This window comes from Mastomys coucha, unplaced genomic scaffold (assembly GCF_008632895.1).
Source record: "Mastomys coucha isolate ucsf_1 unplaced genomic scaffold, UCSF_Mcou_1 pScaffold6, whole genome shotgun sequence".
NCBI lineage: Eukaryota > Metazoa > Chordata > Mammalia > Rodentia > Muridae > Mastomys > Mastomys coucha.
In genome coordinates this window covers 23,502,778-23,524,651 of record NW_022196912.1, presented here as the reverse complement: position 1 = coordinate 23,524,651, position 21,874 = coordinate 23,502,778, and the positions used below count along the sequence as shown (strand labels likewise).

At 43.4% G+C, this 21,874-nt stretch overlaps 1 protein-coding gene across 4 annotated transcripts in view; it reads left to right on the top strand.

Moving 5' to 3' along the window:
* Babam2 (BRISC and BRCA1 A complex member 2) overlaps positions 1–21,874 on the top strand; it is a 374,435-nt gene that overhangs the window by 288,218 nt on the left and 64,343 nt on the right. For all 4 annotated transcript variants that reach the window (XM_031357619.1, XM_031357620.1, XM_031357621.1 and 1 more), the window contains 3 exons: positions 10,817–10,916; positions 14,152–14,222; positions 16,562–16,644. In XM_031357619.1, the coding sequence (XP_031213479.1) occupies positions 10,817–10,916; positions 14,152–14,222; positions 16,562–16,644 (254 nt within the window). The remainder of the gene's footprint in view (positions 1–10,816; positions 10,917–14,151; positions 14,223–16,561; positions 16,645–21,874) is intronic.

The following is a 21,874-nucleotide window of genomic DNA, read 5'->3' as shown; positions in this document are numbered from 1 at the left end:
TGGTCATTTCACTCACACACACACACACACACACACACACACACACACACACACACACACCAAGGAAGGTCTCCCTTGCTTGCTTCTCAAGGCAATGTGTGGTTGCATTCCTCCATTTGATGTGGTTCATCCTTTCGTGCCAAACAGGGTAATGTGGGAAAATGATGACACAGCAGAAAATGAGAGCAGCAGTGACCTGCTTAGTAACAAGAGAAATGAAACAGATCTTAGGAATCGAAGCCAAAAATACCTGCTTCTCCACATAGTAAGGAGAAAGAAACACGGAGTTCCTCCGTGATAGGAAAAGACTAGGGTCTGCTGGCAGCTAGTGCCTTGTAGACCAGCCAGAGGCTGGTTGGAGTAGATGAGAGGGCAGCTGCCTGAGAAAGGGTGTGGGTTCCTTAGATCAAGGGTGTGGGGTGACAGGGAAGAGAGAAGAGGAGCCAAGGCTGCCTTCCCACCTAGGCACAGAACACACTTGCAACATTTTCTCATCTCGGCACCATGCAGTGTTGGAGGCGAGGCCTAAAGAAGCGTCACAGTTTAAAAGAAGCAGAAGATGTCCACGCAGGAGTGGGTTCTATTTATTTACAACTTTAAGGCTGGACAGCTTTTCTATTGTGTGGTTTGTGACTACCCGAAGTGACATTTTTGAGTTTTAAAATGATCTTTTCTTGCACCAAGAAAAGAGCACATATGATTCATCTTAATATTGCCGAGGATCAGTCAGCAGCTAACAGCTAGTATTTTGGGTGGGAGGCAGGCTTCTGTAGGCAGCTTTTTCACCTAACATAGAAGTAAAAAACACCAGAATATGCCTCAAGCTTCGTTCAGAATCATATAAATAGCTCTCTCTTGCACAGTTACAATCTAATGCCATCGTAAGAACTCCCACGGTTCATGAACTGCCTCATGTGCACCTCACCTAAAGAAGTCTGTAGAGGGATGACACTAACTACACCAGTGTAGTTCCAAGGACAGCTGACAAAGGGGCCTGCTTTTGTTTCTGCTAACAACCTCATCTTAGGCTTTTGCCTGTGTTTCTTCCTGTATGTTTCCGTTTTTTTGTTTTTGTTTTTGTTTTTGTTTTTTCAACCTTTGTAGAGCCCTCAAATCATTCTGTGTCAAGAGACAAGCTATGGGCACTGAGCAGATCCAGGCAGTGGCTGTGTAGCCCACCAGCTCTGAATAATCTTTGCATTTTTCTGGTTAGAAAAGCATTTAAAACAGTGATGTTTCATAACTTGTAAAAACTGTATGGAATTCAAATTTCTGCAGCCATAAATAAAATTGTGTTGGAACATGGCCATGCACATTCATTTACACATCTTCTAAAGCAGCAAAAGCAATATTTATTAATTGACTCTACCGAAAATATTTGCTGGCCCCAACACCCCTAAAATCTTCCTTTCCATAGTAACTACTTGAGGAAAAGAATACAAAAGTTTATAGACTTTGAATGTTTATCTGGGAAATTCAACATTGTCATTTGCCACAGGTAAGAGTGCCCCTTATCTGAAATCTGTACTTGGGACCAGAGTGTTTCATGTTTGTTTTTCAAATTTTAGAATATTTCCATATGCATAAAGGTCTATATTTGAGGTAGGATGCAAGCCTAACAGGAAATTTATTTGTATTTCATATGTACTGTATACACAGAGCCTGAAATTAATCTCATATAATAATTTAATGTACCTATGGTTTTGTGTCTGTGTGATATATATGTGTGTGTAAGTGTGTGTGTACATGCATACACACTTATGTGTTTGCATAAGAGGCCAGGAGAGAATGTCTGCCTTAATCTCTTGAAACAGGGTCTCTGACTCTACCTGGGTCTAGACTGTGACCAGCAAGCCTCTGTGATCCTCCTGTCTCTCTGCCCCGCAGCACATGGGCCATAGGCACGTGCAGCCATACCTAGTCTTTATATGAGAGCTGGAGATTTGAACTAGGGTTTTCATACTTGCCCAAGCCCTTGTACCCGCCCCCCCCCACCCCCCGACCTATCTCTCCAGTCCTGTGCCTGTGTTTTAACTATAACCAGTTCTGTAAGATTGGGAATAGGATTTTCCACTGGGAAATCAATTGGCACTTATAAAGCTTCTGGTTTTGCAGCATTTTGGATTTCGGTTTTTCAGATTAAGGATATTCCATTTGTACTACAGATATTTATTGGAAACCCAATGCAGTTTGCCATTGTTGTTTTAGGGATTACGCACCTAAACAAAATCAGCTAAGTTCCCCATTCTGAAAGAGTTTGCCTTCTAATAAATGATGGTCAGGAAAGTCAATGACAAATTAATGTAGCAAACAGAGTTATCTGTCAGAGGTACAGGCCCTAGGAAGGAGCAGGACAGACAGATACAAGCGGAGGTAAAGGGCCTCTGTTCAGAGGCCTCAGTGAGAAGACCGTGTGGAGGTAAGACCCCAAAAGTGTCTGCGAAGCAAATAGTGAAGCAGTCCCAGATGGCAGTGAGCCAGGTGGGCAATGCTTCTTGCATATGGGCTGTAAGAGGAAAGACAAGGATGGGTTGCTAAGGCTTTTCCTTCGAGAGCTAAAAGGCAAGAGCTGCTATTGCTAAAGCAGGGTTTGCTGTGAACAGTTTGAACTGTATTATCTAGGTCCTGACTATAGTACAAAGCTGACCTAGAGTTATAAATTTGGAAGTTGTCAGTATAAAGGGAAAAGTACTTAAGTATTAAGTTTGCTTGATATTCATTTTAAAAGCCCTGACTTATTTATCTCTAGGATCTTTCTACCTCTCTCTCTCTCTCTCTCTCTCTCTCTCTCTCTCTCTCTCTCTCTCTCTCTCTCTCTCTCTCTCTCTCTCTCTCCTCTCTCTGTGTGTGTTTGTGTTTAAACATGGCTTTTCTCAACCTCAATTTTGTTTCTAATTTACTATGTGTAAGCATCTGGATCCATTGTTGCCTTTCTTGCTTTTTGCTAGCTAGGTACAGCCTGGCTGGCTGGCTAATCTGAGATAGGAGTTATGTCTGCCCCCACCTCTTTCTCTCTCAGTGAGACAGAAAGCTATTAAGTATAGCCCAAGACACATGGTCTGCCATCTACAATGAATTTCTTGCTTTTGATCTATAATTTTGCCTTGTTGGTTGGGTTGTTTGTTTGTCTGGTTCCCTGAAGTATGTTTGTGGACCATGGTCATTCAGGTGCCCCTGGGGGCAGAAGAGAAGAGGGTGAAAGGGCCTCTAGAACTGGAATTACAGGTGACTGTGAGCAGTCCCATGTGGCTTCTGGGAACCGATCCTGGCAGTGTTCCTAACTGCCGAGACACGCCTGGAGCCTCCTCTGCCTTGTTTTTGGTGGTATTTGTTTGGCTTTGGCTTTGGTTTGGGTTTGGGGGGCAGAGTGTCATAATGTGGTTTGGACTGGCCTGAGACTTACTGCACAATCCAGTCTGACTTGAAGCAGTTCCTTTGAGACACTCCTGATGCTTCTGGGGTGGGAGGCAGATTTGTTGAGCCCTCCTCTGCCTGTGTCCAGTGACTGTGCATGGTGAGGGTGAAGAGCACCAGCTGCAGTGGGTGTGTGCTGCCCCGCCCGAGCAGGCTGCTAAAGTGCCAGTGCCCAGACCCCATCTCAGACGTTCTGGACCTCATGCGTTCATTGCCTGCCCTAGGGTGGGGCCTGGTTTGTGAATCTTTAACAAGCTCCCTAGATTATTCTTAAACAAACACGGAAGCTACTAGAGTAGGGAAACTTTGCAGACCCAGTTTTGTTTCCAGTTTGGGTAGGTTCTCTCTACTTCCAGTCTCAGGCGTCTCTGCCACTGTTTCAGCCCTCACCTACTGCATAAAGCAGAGGTGAGGAACCAAGCAGAGAGCAGTGTGGAAACAAGTTAGTATGTGAAGAATGACAGGTCCCTGGCTAATCACATACTCTAGTGTGTTTTCACTTTACTATGGAAGCCAGGCTCCAGGTGACTCCACGATAGTGAGCGCAGCGGTGGGCAGTGCATGTACACGTGCGAGCCATTCCTGTGGAGGAGGCTTTTGCAAACACAACTGAACAGGAAACAAGTGCATACCTCTCCTTTGAGGCAAAGGTTACCTCTTATTCTCTGTATCTGCCTTTGAATGCCCTTAAAACTTACGAGGTTTTGTGAGGTGAGGAGTTGGAAAGATGAATTGGGCTTGAGTAACTATTGAATACATTGATTTTTCTCCAATAAAAATCTTTCGGAGGTGATTCATAGGAAAAGGAACCTGGCCTCACACAGTGGAAGAACATTAAACCATTCTGGGGCAATTCAGATTTGTAAATTTATATCAAAATAACAGTATATTCACTCATACCTTACCAGTATTATTTGAAAGTAGTTTTATATGAAAACATTGTGGTGAAATTAATTACAGGTGATAGGCCACTGATAGGGCTGCAGCAAGAGGGAAAACTTTCCCCAGACTTCCCTGTGGGTCTCTAGTAGCCAGGCATCTTCTAGCAGTCTCTGTCTCACTACAACATCTACCAAGCCTTTCCATATGCTAACAGAATCCTGATGGTGGACATCTGTTAAGATTACTACCCTTTAAAAGCTTTTGTGAAATGTTTAACAAACTTAAGAAAACACAGTTCTGAACAAAGGCTTGGTTAGAACTCATGTTGTTAGACAAACTCTGTTTGCAATTAAAATATTCCCATTTTCTGTATCCTTTCAATATAAAAATGTCTTGCTTGCATTCTACTGGAGAAGGTCAGGGTAATTGAACTGCACAGTTCCATTAGGCTCCCAAGAGTTTCTTTTTTCTAGAATGAGAAAGGCTCTCTTATTTTATTTTATTTTATTTTGCCTCAGTTCAGGTACTTGGTTAAGTTTAGTAAGGTTTCCTGGAAAAAGCCTCAAGGGGTTTGTGACCACCTGACATTCAAGCCACATGTAGAACGAGAGATCAGGTCTGTGTTCAGGGATTTTGAAGTGCCAAAGGTGGTCATAGAAGACCTAGCAGTGGGGCACCTTTGTGACAGAGACCTGGAGTTAGATGTGCCTGCTATCAGCACCTGTGTGCCCTAGAGGGGTGATGTGGAGTGTTCACCCTCCAGCCCTCTCATCTGTAAGATAGGATAACCTTTCTTGTGTTAGTTACTTTTTCTCCTCCCTGGAACAAAAGATATTTAAGGAAAGAAGAGTTTACTCGGCTTATGGTTCCAAGGCATACAGTCCACCATTGCAAGGAAGGAACACAGGAGCAGGAGGTTGCTAGTTACATTGTGCACGCAATCAGGAACCAGAGCATGAGTGCTTGGGCCTAGATCTCTTTGCTTCCTATTGAGTCCAGTACTCCAGCCCATGATTCTATTGTACTTCCTGCATTAGAATGGGTCTTCCCTCTGCAATTATTCTAATCTAGATAATCCCTCATAGATAGACCCAGAGATTTGTTTCCATAGCGATTCTAAACTCTGTCAGATCAACAGTCAAGATTAACCATTGCCCCTCTCCTGATGTAGATCGTGACACATAGTCGTCAGTAAGAGTTTTGTCTGCCTTCTGTCCCATGAAGAATTCATGTGCAGAGTAAGTCCCTTTTATTGCCATTGAAGTTCTTTTTGTGCATACTGTCCCTAAGTAGAGAATAACTGATTGGTGTTCAACAATTTAATAGTTTTAATAATTCCATAAGCATCTAAGAAACTGGACTCAACAGTTTCAGCTTCTTCGGATTTCACTAGGAGCATTTTCTGATGCCTCATCATCATTGTGATTGTCTCAGAACATTTCCATTGTCATCTGTCCCTCTAAAACTGAGACATGAAATCCAGCATTCCAACCATGACCTGCTGTATGCCATGGAGTGTGTTTAGCTTCACTGCAAATGTGTGGAGGCAGCCCTGCACCGATGCCACCCAGAGCCTCCTATCCCAGTGTGGCTCTCAGATTTCTCTTCCTTGTGATTTTGAGCACGCGTTCTGATGTTTTATTTTCTTCTTCTCTCATTCACATTGGGATCCTTCCATATTGCACTATACCCCAATTTTGCTTAACTAGGGATTGTGAGACTCTCGCTATGGCTCAAAACTGAAACCATAAAGTAAAGTAAGCACTAACAATAGGTCTAGAAAGTGTACATGTATGTATGTGATATATTTATGGTGTGTGGGTGCAGACATGCACACACATGCACACTTTAATTCCTCTAGGTTAGCTGTGACATGTATCTCTTAAACTAAGGAAGAGTAAGATAACATGGTGATCATTGATGGATATAAGGTTACAGACACTTTTGTCACTTAATACCATTTCTGTATTTAGGTGAGGAACAGACTTTCTTGAGGGGGTGTTCTTTGAGATCAAATCTTGCTCTGTAGCCTAGGCTTGCCTAGAACTCACTAAATAACCTCAGATAACCTCAAACTCAGATCCCCCTGCCTCAGCCTTCCAAGTACTGAGACTAGAGCACATCGCCCTTCCCAGTTAAGGGAGTAATCTTAGAGTATTCAGGACTGTTCCCAGAGAGATGGCGCAGCACTTGCTGCTCTACTAGAGGACCTGTGTTCAGTTCCCAGCACCTACATGGCTGCTCATCATCATCTCTAACTCCACTTCCAGGGGATCCTAAGCCTCCTTCAAGCACCAGGCATGTACTTGGTACATAGACATACATACAGGCAATACACCATACAAAACACAGACAAGCCTGTCTATAAAAGAATTCCTAATGAAACAGGATGTGGGCTTTGGAACCTGAAAGACAGGCTCACGCACTATAGTTGTGCACCGCAGCTGCTCTTCCTGGATAAGATTCTTAAACCTTTGAACCTCACTGTTCTCACCTGTGAATGGATGTAGTTAAGTCTGGTTGGCAGAGTTGTTACGGAGTTCAGATATTATGAAGTGCCTGGCCAAAGCAGGTACTCATTAAACATCAGTGACTGGTTCTCTTGTAGTAACTGTCCTGGCAGGCCTCCAGGACATGCACTCTGACGCCATGAAGTGACCCAGATTCTTTAGGTCCCCAGCATTCCTCTACCTTGCTGTGATGTGCTGCTTACAGATTTATTTGGGAAAATGATGCCTTCAAACAGTTAAGCAGACAGCTGATATTTGTTGGCAGTACCCCTTTCTCTTTCCTGTGGCTTGGAGCTAGAGGTAGCCTGTCTCCTGTTGATGGTCCTGAAATTCCCATGTCCATGCACTAACCTCCCACACTCCTTGGAACAGGACTGTGAAGGAGGCAACCTGGACAACTCCCTGCCTCTCAGAAGCCAGGTCAAGGGTGTGATCAGAGCTCTGGGCTGTTCCTGGCATCCCTGAAAGTGCCTCATCCTTACTCCTGGACATGAAATACACAGCTCAGAGCAATTCTGGCATTTTCTTTTGAAGTGCTTGGTGCTGTTTGATTATTAGTATAATCCATGTTGTTAAGCTAATCCTCTTAATGTCTCTTAAAACAAACACATCTGTTTTAAGAGTAATGTTACCCCCATGGTACTGATGAGACACTTGAGTTGAGAGGAGGCTATAGGGGAGAGAATAAAGGCTGGTCTCCTCCCATCTAGTAATACCTTCTTTTTACTTGGACATTGCTATTTCATCATAGGTCAGTGTCAAACTCCATTGGCCTAAGTCAGGCTTTCAGACAGGCTGGCTCCCTACACTCTGTCATATCACAGTAATTCCTCTGTTGTCACACTGTGGCCAAGTCAAGTCTTGAGTAGTAGAGACATTTTGACTGAGGTTCACAAAAGGCTCTATCAGTTTCATTTGCATGGAAAGGAATATATTAATCTTCATCAGAAACCATTGCTATGATTTTCCTTTAGAGCCAAGGAGATGGCTGGAATTGCCTTTTTGCTTACCTTTTGTTCTATTCAAATAACTCCATTGGAAGGAAAGATTTTCAAATTCTGACTTTCAAACTTAGACATACCAATTTAGTTTCCTCTCTAAAAATTAGCTCCTAACTTCAAGTTTCATATTAATCCATGAAAGACAAATCGGAAGGTGCTTCTTCATCCAAGCAGCTGTCTTCCCTTCTTCTGGATTCAGCCTGTGGCCCTGCCGTCCCACAGATCCCCTCGCATTCTCAGTGCTGCACTGCAGAGATCAGGAGCAGCAAAGGACTCTTTCTCCACCTTCTTTACACCTGTCAAACTCAGCCCCACAGGAGCACTTCGGGGGTCAGCCCTGCCTGTCCTCCAGCAGCCCTGTCCTCCTTGCAGTATCTGAGCAAGCCCTGTACTCTCTTCTGCACAGGGTGAGTTTTCCATATGTCCATCCCATCACCACCACCACCACCACCATCAGTATCAAATATATCAAATAATTGGAGTTCACAAGCCTTCCACCCTTTGAAAATATAATCATGCTTTTATTTCATGGCATTAGTCTTTAAGTCACATGATCAGGGTAACATTCATGCTCTAAAAAGCTTGTTAAATATTCACCCACCAGGTGGGTATTCATGTATGATTCAGCAGCAATTATCAGTGTGTGACACTGGACCTTAGATTTCATGTCCTAACATGCTAAGAAACTCCTGAGTTGAAAGGGTGGTGAAGCAAACCTCCTTTACCATGAGCCCACTTAGAGCTCTTTCTTTTTTCTTCTTCTTCTTCTTCTTCTTTTTTTTTTTTTTTGTAACACGTGACAGACTTCAACTAGTGAAGCACAGAAGCTAAGTGGTTCAAAGGTTAGTTCCAAGAGTGTTAGTCCCTCACATCCCAAATCAGGCCAGTCTGATAGTTGAGGAGACCCGGGTGAGTGATGAGGTTTGAGGACGGATGCTGGCCCACCTGATCTGTGCACCTCAGTATCTGCATCAGGGAGCTTTCTCCTTATCAGCATCCTGACCCAGAGGACTTTAGGGAACCACAGCAGCTGTTTTCCCAACCCTGTAGCCTTTTATGATTAAATTCACCCTCCCCTCAGGAAGCACAGTATGTCACTAAAAATATCAGGGACTCTTGTGACCTATCTTCTAATCTTGGTTTGACCACTGATGAGTTGTGTAAGCCTCAGACCATTTCCTGTATCTTCCAAGCATGGCTGTCTTTCCCTGTAAAGGAACAGTGATTCTTGGTTCACCGAATTGTAGGGAAGGCTAAAGTGGACAGTGAGAAGGAATCGCTAGCAACAAGGGTTAGTTCAATAATCAGAGAGATGGGCCCGGCATCAAACCTCTACATTTCTTCACACCTCTGCTTCTTTCCACCCGAAACAATTTTTATTTATGGCTATATTCGGGAACAACGCAATTTAAGCAGAGAGGCAGGGCTGGGGGACAAGAATATGAGAGAGGTAGAAATGATAGATAGATAGATAGATAGATAGATAGATAGATAGATAGATAGATAGATAGATAGATGAAGATGAGAGAGATTGATTCAGAGGATAGCCACAGGCTACTTTCCTTTTATACAATTTAGCAAATGATTAAAGATCTACCCTGTAGTATTTTATACAAACCAAAAGCCCGTTGTAGTCAATTCATTCCAGGAAACTGTCCAAATTAGTTTACTTTTGGGGGATATGTAATACCAGGGATTATTTGTCTAAGTAAGCTGTGAGTAGCCTGGGTCTTTATGTTTTCTTTATTTTTCTACATTATATGTATATTTAACCAGTAATTATAAGGCATAAATATTAGGCTCTTTTTTTTTTCATATAGAACTTTTCTTGATCTGTTTTTTAACCTAATGGAATCATTAGAACCTGATAAAGAATGTGCTTTGTGTGTTAAAGACAAGGGCAAAACCTGGCCCCCAGTTCCCAGGGTGCAGCACTTCTCCTGGCCTTCTTCCATCATCCTTACTGCCTTCGAAAAGAAGCCCTGGGCTCTGTCTTGGGCTTACAGAGCACAGCTGTGCAGGTGACGAACCATGGTGCAGGCTGCTGCTCTCAGTGTCAGGTATCATGAACTACAAAGTTCGGACTGAGTATTTCCAGCCTATCTCCGACTCCCTCCCATCATCTGGCTTTGTTTGTTAGGATTTTTCATTCCCATAAGCAAACGTAAAACTCATCTTTACCAGGAAAATTAATTTTAAAAATCTGCAGTCAAGGGAACATGCGTTTGGAGTTCAGAGTGTACCCTGTGTCACAGGCCTAGACTGAGTCACCCTGCCCTACACTCTTTGGAGAAGAGTTCCCAGGTAGTTACTGTGACATCCTCTCCTTCACACACAACACTGGGGCTGGGAGACTTGTACAATCAATAAGCACATTGTTATTCCCCAGCATCTTACAGGGGAGTTTACAGACAGTATAGATTAAGGGTGAGATCCATGCTGTGAAGTTCTGAACTGTTTATTTTCATCATTGTACACTTAATTTCACTGTGTGAAAGTTCTGGCAACTGTTTCAGAATCAATACTGTATATCGGTGATTGAATCAGCGAATATTGATTGCATCCTCTTGTTTGTTCTTGTCCCTTTGTCTTGTGTGCCTTTTACAATAAAATAAACTCTAGAAGTGGCTCTCCAGTTCCCTGTGGCTCAGGCCCAGTGTTTGATGAATAACTTATCTTTGTCCAGCACTAAATCAACACAATGAGCATAAAAATGTGTTTAAATAATGTCTGCCCGCCACTGCTCAGATTCTGCCTGGGCCAGGTAGAAGTTGCAGGTGTATATGGCTGTGTGATACCATCTTGAGTTGGTTCTTTATGATGTGTAACCTGTCGCAACAAACTGAATTAAAATACAACCACTTAATCATTGTGTGAAGGCCTTAGTCCCATTCTCATTAATTCTCGGCAGCTGGTGGCCAGTCTGGGTGAGATGGCGGGTCTGCTTGGGGTGTTGTGCCCTGCGTTGTCTCGGCCCTAAGACAAGATCCTGTTCTCTTGTCTTTTCAGTGCGCTCGGAGGTTCCTCGGCTCTTCATATCCCTGCTTTCCCTGGTGGAGGATGTCTCATTGATTATGTACCTCAAGTGTGCCACCTGCTCACCAACAAGGTAAAAGCAAGTCCCTGGCCCCTGTCTGCTGAGAGCCTCCACCTCCAGTACTCTGCTTACAGCTGTCAGCTCATGGTTTGTGTGCCAGCCACCTCTCCCTTGCCTACTTTGAAGGACAGACAGTTGGTGTTTTCCTTCTTTGTTGTCCTCTTCCTCCCCCTTTTCTGAGGAACCAACCTCCACTGTTTGTCTTATATTCGTCACTTCCCTTCACACATGGTGACTTAATCATCACGTGAAGTTTCCCATGTCCCCTACATGCATTTGTATGCTTCTTGTGCATTCCTATGGTTTACATTTGTGAATCCCCTTCTCCCAGTCATCTGGTGTATACATGTGTCTGCAGCCAGCTCATGTCAAGATAATTCTTTAAAACGGCCTTCAGTTCTCTCTGCTTTCTTATCTCACCCATTAATTGTCTGTCCTTCATTCTTATCATGCCTCGGAGCAGTTGAGCAGAGGTTTTGCTCCTCTAGGGGTACACATTCTGGGTCAGCTGGCCTTCTACCTGCCATATCAAGATTATCTAAAGCTTTGCCTTAGCTATATTCATAAACATGTAGCTGAGTTTGGTGGTCAACTATTTCCCAAAAGTATGAAAATATACTTGTTAATGTCTAGCCATGATATTTAGCTAAAAACTAGAGATATTAACACACTAGTCACCCTGGCTCTTTCCCCTCCCACATGGACTGTGACTCAGTTGGTTTAATTGCCAAAGTGCTATTTTCTTTGCTCCTATTGACTCGTTCATACTGGCTGGGAAAGTAGATCTTTTGTTTATCTCTCTCATTCAGGAGATAGCTCATCTCTATGTAGGACATATTTTTAAAGAACAATAATATTTCAGGGGCTTTAGAATTATTTCTTAAATGTCAGGGAAACTGAAATCTGGCAAGACTACAGTGTGTGGGACTGGCCCAGATTCCAAGGCATTTAGCTCCATGGAGTGGTGGCTTGTGCTGAGACAAACCCTGCCCCTGCCCCCATTCCCTGCTCCCCTCTAAGTCAGAGTGGAGGGCAGGATTCTTATTTACATTCTGGGGCTTTGCAGTGCCTTCAAATCTGTGTCCCAGAATTCTGGAGAAAAATGTAAATTATGTCTTCCAGAACTGAGAAGAAAATCCTTTTTAAAGCTCCCCAATTGAGATTAATTTCTAGTCATACATTTTCTTCAAAAAAAAAAAGAGAGAGAGAGTATGGTTTTCTCAGAAATATAAGAATCAGTCTGCTTTCCTTATCTACTTCCCTTTCATTAATTTTACTTGTCTTTAAAATTGGTGTTCCTCTGTTTGTTCTAAACGAGGACAGCATGGGCTGCTTTTAGGAGCAGTCTCTTCAAATGAATTTCCATAATTACATCGGAATCTATCTTTACAGCCAGTTTTGTTGTGGGTTTCTGTTAAAATGCTTTTCTGTTTTTAAAATCTAGTACACAGAACTGTTTTCATCCCTTTTTAAACAAAGCCACTTAAGCAAACTTATCATCTGTTTTTCTTTTCTGAAAATAACATCTGATACTGCATTAAGCCTGCAAAGTAACCACTGTTTCTGTAAATTAACATTAACTGCTATTATATAAATAGAACTGTTTTACTTTTTGGAGGTAGAGCCTGAGTATTGGGACCACTGCGTCAAGGTTATGCCAAGAGCTTTATCTTGAGCCCTCCTTAGCCATGGGAACACAGTGTGGCTGCAATCTATCCAAACAGTTTTGGGGGGATCTTTCTCATTCTTTCTTTCAACTACAGCGAGACCATTATAAAGAAAATGTTTTTATGGCAGAAGCTAGTGTATAAGTAACTTTCAGCTACCTAGCATAATGATTTAACATTTTTTGTAGAAACTGTCATTTTCTGCTAACAAGGTTATACAAAAATGCAAAATAAATCACCCATTGTAATACTTCTCATTCTGAATATTGAAAGAATAAAGTATTATCTTACCTTTTTAATTTTATCTTACCTTTTCACTGGGAGTTCAAGATAACCAAAAAGCCCCTCTTAATGACATTTCTTTATAAAGAATGTCTGCTGATAAATGCAAAAGGAATAATAGGACTCTCTTAGATCAACATTTTTAAACCCCAAATGAAATAAGTCAGACAAGAATATTCCAGCTAATACTGAAACCATTAGGTGAATGGTTGATAGAGACCAGGTTTTCACACACTTTAAGAGGTACGCCTGTCTGGGGCTAGAGAGTTGCCTCAGCAGTTAAGAGCATTGAGTGCTCTTCCAGAGGAGCTAGGTTCAAATCCAAGCACCCACATGGCAGCACACAACTATCTACCCATCAAGTTCTGGTAGATGTATGTCACACAGACATACATGCAGACAAAACACCAAATGCATATAAAATTCAATTTAAAAAAAAAAAAGAGAGATGTATTTGTAGATTGATCATCCTGAGAAGTACAGTATGTATATTTGTGTGTATTCTATGGCATTTTCTCACTTTGACAAGGGAAACTATCCTTTTATAATGGAGTTGTTTAACCAAATAATGAAGTCCAGTATTACCTAGGAAGATTTCTTGCCAAAAACCATTAATTTAATGTAATCATACTGTTAGCTCTAACTTCCAGTGTATAGGAAAACACAGAGGGTAAAGGAAACAGAAAACTGAGATAGTCTGTAAGAAAGTTAACCCAGTATCTGAAAAGGCAATGCCATTTATGCATGCTAGTATGGACAGACAGATAAGTGCAAGTATGTGTCATACGTGGGACATACATGCTGCTATTATGTGATTAAAAGTTTTTAAAAATATAAACAAATTACATTTCTAATCCTGAATTAAACAGTGTTTTGGAAACAATGTTTTGGAGGCGATGAAGAAGAGCTGATGTAGACAGGGTAGCAGATGACATCAGAATGCTCACTAAACCTGCTGAGTATGACAACTGTATTTATGGCTTTCTAAGGAGAATGTCGATTTTTTTTTTTTTTTTTTGGAGTTGCATACTAAATGAAGAATTTGGGGTGAACCGTCAGGATGTCTCTAATTTCCTTTGAAATGTTTCAGCGAGATTGATTGATTGACAGGTTGATAGGTAGGTAGGTAGACAGCTGGATGAAGCAACTAGGCAAAATACTCACAGTTGTTGAATATAGGGTGGGAATATGGGGGTTCATTTTCCTGTTCCTTCTGCCTCTCTGAGTCTTTCCAGTTTTTCATAATAGAACACTTTCAGTCTCTCTGTACTAATCCCCAGTTTGGGTTCCCATTCCAGGTACAATATGTGATTCAAGGCTATCACAAAAGAAGAGAGTACATCGCTGCTTTTCTCAGTCACTTTGGCACGTAAGTTCTGCCTTGTGCGTCCCGCTCTCACATGGGACGCTGTCTCTCTTACACTGTGGCTGTGGTGCTTACCCTCGAGCCCCCAGCATGCCTTAACTTTTAGCATTGTTTAGCAAATAATAGAACCAGCTAAGCTCTCTGAGAAGCACGGTGTGCTCCCAGCCACAGCCACCATGGTAGTGTTCTCTGCAGCCACCACGGACGTAGAGCCCACTTGTCGTGGAACTTGGAGCTTGTTCTGCACTTTCACCTCCAATGCCTTCTAGTTGCCAGACTTCCCTTTTTTTTTCTTTTTTTCTTTCTTTCTTTTCTTTGACTGTGCTTTTTAAAATTAATTTTTAGGTTAGCAATAAGTAATGTGTTTTATTATACATTTTCCATACACACATGCCCCTCTCTTTTGTTCTGAGCACCCTCCCCATACCCTGTCTTTCCTTGCTGTTCCTGTTCCCCCCACTCCTCCCCAATAGTCTCCTTCACCCTTTCATGTCACATGTATCCCTTTACTCAATTCTTCCTCCAACTTTCCTCCCTTCTCCTGCTCCTCTGCCTGCTTTCATGACCTACACATACACATTTAAATGTAGATTCTATGGATTCAAGAAAGCATGTGCCATTTCTCTTTTTTGACTCTGCTTTTTTTTTTCACTTAACATAATGATTTCTAGTTCCATCCATTTTCCTACAAGTGCCAGGATTTCATTCTCCTTAATGGATAAATGAAATCCCATTGTCTGTGTGAACCACATTTTGGTTGTCCATTCTGATGATGGACTGATGATGGATATAGGGCATTTTATAAATACATGTATTGTAGGTAGCCCTGAAACCTGGAAGGTTAGTAACCTAGTGAAGTCCCGCGTGTAGAAGAGGGGACAGCAAGGCAGGCATCACACTTCCCCAGGATCTAGGGCTCCTGACAGGGTACCACCAGCAGCACCTCACAGATGGGGAAGGAAACCTAACATTACACCTCACAGTGATGAGCCAGACTTCAGAATGGCTCTTCCCACTGCTGCCCTGGGCATTGCCCTTCCCCTGGATGCTAGAGGCCATGCTGTTTATAGCCCGTTTCTTCTCGATGCTGTCAGGCTCTTCTTATAAGCTTTCACTCCAGCACCAGTGTGTTTTCCTCATAGCCTGTAATGGTGGAACACTCTGCCCATAATATAGCATTACTTGTATGTAGTTACTAAATTGCAAGTGACTACCACTGCATTACCATATTATGTGTTTAGGCATAGAAGGCATTATATTTTCTTTTTGCCGATGAGGAAGTGGGATAAAGAGCTCAGACCTCACTGTTACAGTATTGGGCAGAATTGTTGGCTTAAGTAAGTTCTGAGTGATAAACACACTATCTGTGAGCAGATCACCTGGTCCTTGGTATCTTAAGTTTCTATATGTTTCCTGGAATGTCCCAGTACTAAACTGGGAACCATCAGTATCATTGACCAGTCAGGAGGAGACATCTCTAAGGCTTCAGGGACTCGCTGTGTGAATGAACATTTTCTGTTCACCAGTTCTTGGACAATATTGTCAAACTTCAGTGATAACATCCTTTAGGCACTCTGGTCTTGTCAGGTATTGATGAGGCAAGTCCACCAGGTTCTGCCAGCCCCCTCAGCAAGTGAGGAGCTGTTGTCCCTTGACACCCCCAACAGAACTTCCCACTAATGCTGCTGCTTTGTTGGGAAGATGGAAGCTAAGGCACCAATGCTGGAATTCCTGTACAGTCTCAGTTATACTGTCAGTATCATTCTTGTCTAGTCCCTGGGTAAAGTGAGATTGAGCTCAGTGTCCAGGTAGCCAGGTGACATCTGGGATGGTAATATCATCTGTGACCCGGTTAACAGGACCTAACTGTGTAGCCCAGCTGTTGGACTGGGGATGCAGACTAGGCTAAGCACAAACTCACAGAGAAACAGAGGTCCATCTGCCTCTGCCTCCCAAACACTGGGATAAAAGGCATGTGACATCATGCCCAATGGACTGGTTTCATAGTTTGTCTTTTTACTTATAACTGATGACTAATATTCTCACTTCATGGTTTGTCTTGGTCAGTTTTTCACAGTCTTATTAAAAAGTTTACCAATATCATAATTTCCTCCAAGATGAGGAAGTTAAGTCTCCAGAGGTCAAGAGATTGGAGTGAGGACATAACAGTAGCAAATGGCAGGGCTGTAATACGAGCCTCCGTGTTGTCATTCCAAAACCTAGACCCTCTAGATGCTATGTGTCTTAAGTCTGTGTTCATTTGCCTTTTAAATAGAGTCTTAACTTTCATTGCCTTTGAACCTTATTTTTATGAGGGTTTATGTGTGTGTTTTCTTACTTAGAGGTGTCGTGGAATATGATGCAGAAGGCTTCACAAAACTTACTCTGCTGCTGATGTGGAAAGATTTTTGTTTTCTTGTACACAGTGAGTATACTTTTGCTGTGTACATACACTAAGAAATGTAATGATCAGTGTGAGAACCTTTGGTGTTTGACATGGTCCTTTTTATTTTACCATATATATATATATATATATATATATATATATATATATATATATATATATATATATATATATATATATATATATATATATTTGTATTGAGGTTCTTAGTTTCTCCAAACCATTGTGTCTCATCCTCTAAAGTGATGTTGCCCCACAGAAACCATCTGACAAGACATTTCTCACTATCATAGTGGATGATGGGTCCGGTGATCAGCTAACAATCCTAATGCCCTTCTGTCCTAGGACAACCCCTCACAATAGAAAATACAAAATGTCACAGTTGCCAAGATACAGTGACCCTACCCTAGCCACATTTCTGTTTCACAATATGTACCTGGCGTCAGGCCTCTACATATCAGGATTGCTGAGAGCAGACTTGCTTTGATCTTCTGCTCACTAGTAAGCAACAAGAACATAGGAGGCCGTGTTCTGTGCTTCCCCAGTAGCCTGTGGTAGTTTTCTACATTTGTAGTCATGTGTAAATGGTTGTTACATTATCAATCAGTAGTGGGTCAATAATCACTGGTATAAACATCTCTCTTGTGGATGGCTTAGATTGTAGTGCTTTGCTGTAGAGGAGCCAGTGACTTGTGGCATCAGGTATAAGCTACAAGTCAACTAAACCCTACATTCCTTGGTGATTTGGCATATAATGTTTTTGCTTACATCAACAGCCAAGGACTTCCAGCTTTTCCAGCTTGAGCTAGAACAAAAGCAGGGAGCCAAGCTGGGTTCTCGGCTTCTCACAGAGGCAGAGCTTCCTTACATCTCACTAATCCATATTAAGAAGGGATACTTCGGCCCTAAATAGATGGCGTCAAACAGTGTACAGATATTAGCTCTGCAGGCTTTGGTTTCTCATTGTAATTTTAGATTAATGAAGCCCCTAACTGTCTACAAGATGGGGAGAAAGCCCCCTTTGGACCCTGATGCTGGCATACCTCACAGAGCCTGCGGAGAGCTGGCTGTGCATTTGAGGATGGATCTTCTTCCTTCCCAGTGTTATTCCCAGCCTGTATGGCGCTTCATATTGTGCTCTTGCTTGGAAGCACATTCTGCATTAGGGCATTTTTTTCAAACATTAAATCTGGAACAGGCATTTTTTTTGTATTAATTATTTATGCAGATAAACAATTTGAAAGAGAGCTCCAGCTTGGGCGTGCCTCCAACTACACCTTGTTCGGATCACTAGGTCAGGCTTCCTTCTGCTGTGGTTTGTTGAAACGTGCATGCGTGGCGGATGGGAAGGCTGGTGTTAGGCTTCCTGCAAACGTTGCCATGTGGCATTTAGCCCACAGTTAAAAGTACACCGGGAAAGGAAGCCTCCATTTCTACTTCTCTTACCTGATACCCAGATCCCGAGTGCAGCTTCAGATGCTCTCTCAGGTCTTGACAGCCTTGCCTGACATGATTATCTAGCCTAACTCATCCACGGAAGCCTACACTTGCCTCCAGTGGCCGTGGTAGTAGTGGCCATCAGATGCTGCCAGAGTGGCTGCGGACAACCTAGTAGTAAACTGAATAAGTACTTCGAGCAGCCCCTTCACCCTGAAGTAGCCCAGCAGCACAGATATTTTTCTTGAAACTTACTTCTGTTTCCTACTCATGGTGTTTTTTAGTCCAACCATATCAGGCATGAAAGAAAAAATATATTCTTCACATCCCTTAGTCCTAATCTTTTTTTCCAGCATGCAACTCGAAATGGCATGTATTAGTCTACTTCCTGTTACTATAACAATATACCCAAGAACAGGTACTTTATAAAAAATAGAGCGGTTTATATACCTCATAGTAGTATTAGCAGTCCAGAGTCTTACATTTTATTCCAGGCCCCTTGGCTGGGTTACACTATGGCAGCAAAATAGAAAGGGAACCTGCTGCACACAGAATGTCCAATGTATTGTGTGTCTTAGCCTCATGGTGATTCATTCCCATGAGAATGGCACTAATGGTTCCCAACATGTACTCCAGTGCTCTCACCACTTTCCTGTAGGCCTGACCTCAAAGATTCTACAACCTAGTAACACTGCCCTGGGAACCAGCATCCAGCCCACGAGTCCTAGAGGGGCAAGCCATACCAAGTTACTGAGGAAGTCATTGCTTGCACCGGCGTTCAGGATGGAAGAGCCCTTACATCGTGGCTCCTGCCAGTCTTTGTCAGTCCTTCAGTAGTCACAGTGACTGCTACTGCCATGTACTTCCTGTATAGTATCATCTCCCTGGCAGTACCTGTGTCCGTCTGGTATTTCTCATGACTCCTTCCCACCAGGTTGCAACCCCGTCACATTTCAATGTAGCCGTGAACTGCCTTCTTCACAAACAAGACTCCTCAGGCACTCTGCCCAAAAACCTGGGGCTTCATTTGCTTTCTCCCAAACTGTCACCCCTTTCCTCCCCAGGCTGTTCCTTCCCTTGTCCCTTAGTGTCACTGCCTACATACTGGTGGCTCTTCTGGCAGATAAAGGCTATAAATCAAGGGCCTTTGGTGGTATTTCTTGCCCCTTCCCTAACTCATAGCCTGCCTTTAAGCACATCATTCCCGTCCATTGCCTCATTCTTATCTAAGACTTAGGACCTGCTGTGGCACACTGGAGCGTGGTTAGATAATGTGTTTTCCTCAGCCACACGGTTACGCATCTGACACTTACCTTCCTTTGGAAGCATCTGCTAGCTCGGTTCCAACGCCCAGGGGACCATTTGTTCCTCTTTTATTTTTTTCCCCTGTTATAAAGATGGGAGGTGAATATGGGGTGGCAGGGACTTGACAAAGAACACTGCAGTGAATTATTCTGGGATCTCAACATATGAAAGAGGAGGAAGGAAGCGCCTGGAGATAGAGCCAGATAGAGCCAGTCTCCCGTGGGCGGTTCCACAACATCATGGAGGTTGAAGACCTAGCAGGACATGAAGTAGCTTCTCTGCCTCTCTCTGCGTCCTCACATTCTCCTAGCTCAGCAAGCCAGTGTCAGTGGAGCAGCTCCTGTGCTCACTGAGCCTGGGGGACACCAGAGGAGAAGCACCCTCTCCTGAGCCATATGGTGCTGACCTCAGACTGTTTGGATGTACAGAAGCAAGAACTCCTTAAGAGATGCTATCCACATTCTGGGCTCCCCAGGCAACGCTGCAGCACCCTGGCATTCTCGTACTTCTGAATATGGTTGTGCAGCCTTCCCAGCTGCTTGCTCCTTCCACACTGGAGTCATAACCACAGCAGGAGAAACATGCTCTCTCCTCCCAGAGATTGTTAGAGATGTTTCCTGGCCACCATTTGAGAAGTACTTGCAGTGGTTGGGCAGTTCTATCCATGTCTGACAAGTCATCCTTAACCTCGGGTAGTGGATGGAACCCTACAAGGCAGCAGCAGTTCACAATGCTGGTGGTGAGAGAGCTTAGAGCAAGTTACACCAATGACATACAGCACAGCAGCCCTGGGGAAGCCACCTCCCTTCTTTATAAGCCCCAGGTGGCAGCAAGTGCCAGCATGTGGCTCACGGTGGCAGAGTTGAGGTCGGGACTTGAAGGGAGAAGTGGGTGGAAGCTATGACTGACAAGCTGCCTTTCCCAGTATCTGTAAATCTGACCTGGACAGTGTGCCGTATCTCCCGAGGAAATGTCTGTCAACTACAGTCTGTCTGTCCATTTTTCTCTTCTCCTTCTCCATAACCTGTAAGGTCAGCTGTGTGCATTTTCTGTATGTTCAATACTCTGGTTAGGTGTGTGTGGGAAGACATGCATCCCTCAGGCTTGATCTCCAAGTACTCATAGTATAGCACAGGGGTTAGACAACTGCGGCCTGCAGGCCACAGCCTGTTTCCATGTAGTACCCAGGCCAAGAAGAGTCCCCCATGTTTTTACAAGGTTGTTAAGAGGAAGCAAAAGGAAGAAGGGAAAGAATGCGCAGTGGAGTTCTCTCCCTTTGTAGAGAATGTGTGCCAGCCACAGCCTAGCTGGTAAATCAGGCAAAGGTGAAATGCAGCTGTGTGCTGCCCTAAAACAGTGTCTTCTCACTCACCTGTCGTATGTCAGTGATGTAGAAAATAAACTAATGCCCACAAGCAAATATGAGTGCATACATTTCAGATGGGACCAGAGCTGTGATGGCAGAGTCGAGTCTTTCAGTATGATAGAAAGGTCTCTCCTGGAGGTGACATTGCACCCAAGACTTTAATGGGCAGGCCATTGAAATGCCAAGGGATAAACCTGCAGGGGAAGGAGTTCCGCAAAAGGCCCCAGCAGCTGGGACATGGCCGACTGTGCATTTTGAGGTTCTTTCTGTGGTTGCTTTCCTTAGATACTTCCTTAGTAGTTGGTTCTCAAGGTTTTCACGCGCACCTTTCGACTGGCACAGTCCACTTCAGGTTAACAGTGACTTAAAGCTAGTGGGATATAGCAGCTCTGCCCCCCCACCCCGTACTTGTAATTGTCCCATGTGTCTGTCACATGAGGGTATGTTGACTAGTGCATTGTAGATGTCTGTGGCTGCTATACTAGTCTCGTTTGTAAGGAAGGCTTTCCTGTATACACAGTTGGGTTGTGTCCACTCTTGAGAGCTCTCCTTCCCTGCAGTTGTCATGGGGGATGCAGCTGGGTAGTGGGCTTCACAGGGTCCCAAGAATGATGAGTCTTGCTCCCATCCCCCTCCCCTCCCTCTCTCTGCTTCATCATCTTCCTTTCTTCATTTGTAGCTCCAAAGCTTATATTAAGGATATAAATATTGTTTCTCAAAGGGTTCAGTCTCTAGCAGGACTTAATATTTATGAAGTCAGAAAAACTTGACAACTTCAGACTAACTCTGCTAGTTATTAGAACAATCCTTTCCTTTACTGAGGCCAATAATGGAGAAATCAAGAGAGCTTTTGAAATTTTAAGTAAAGACCAGAAGCTTGTAATTGCTACAAGAGCCCGTTCCAAGCTGCTTTTGTCAAGCCGTGTGATTCCTAATATAGCCCAGGGAATTTCTTGTACAAGGTTCCACCGTCGCTACCACTAAGAGTACCACACATCGCTACCACTGAGAGTAAAGCGATCTTCTCAGCTGCCTCTGCCCCAAGCACAGTGCTGTCTGGCCTTGCTGCAGAAGCAGGGTGCCCCATGCAGGTTCAAAAGAAGTTGGCCGCCAGGTAATTCAGTAAACCCCCCCCCCCCCCCC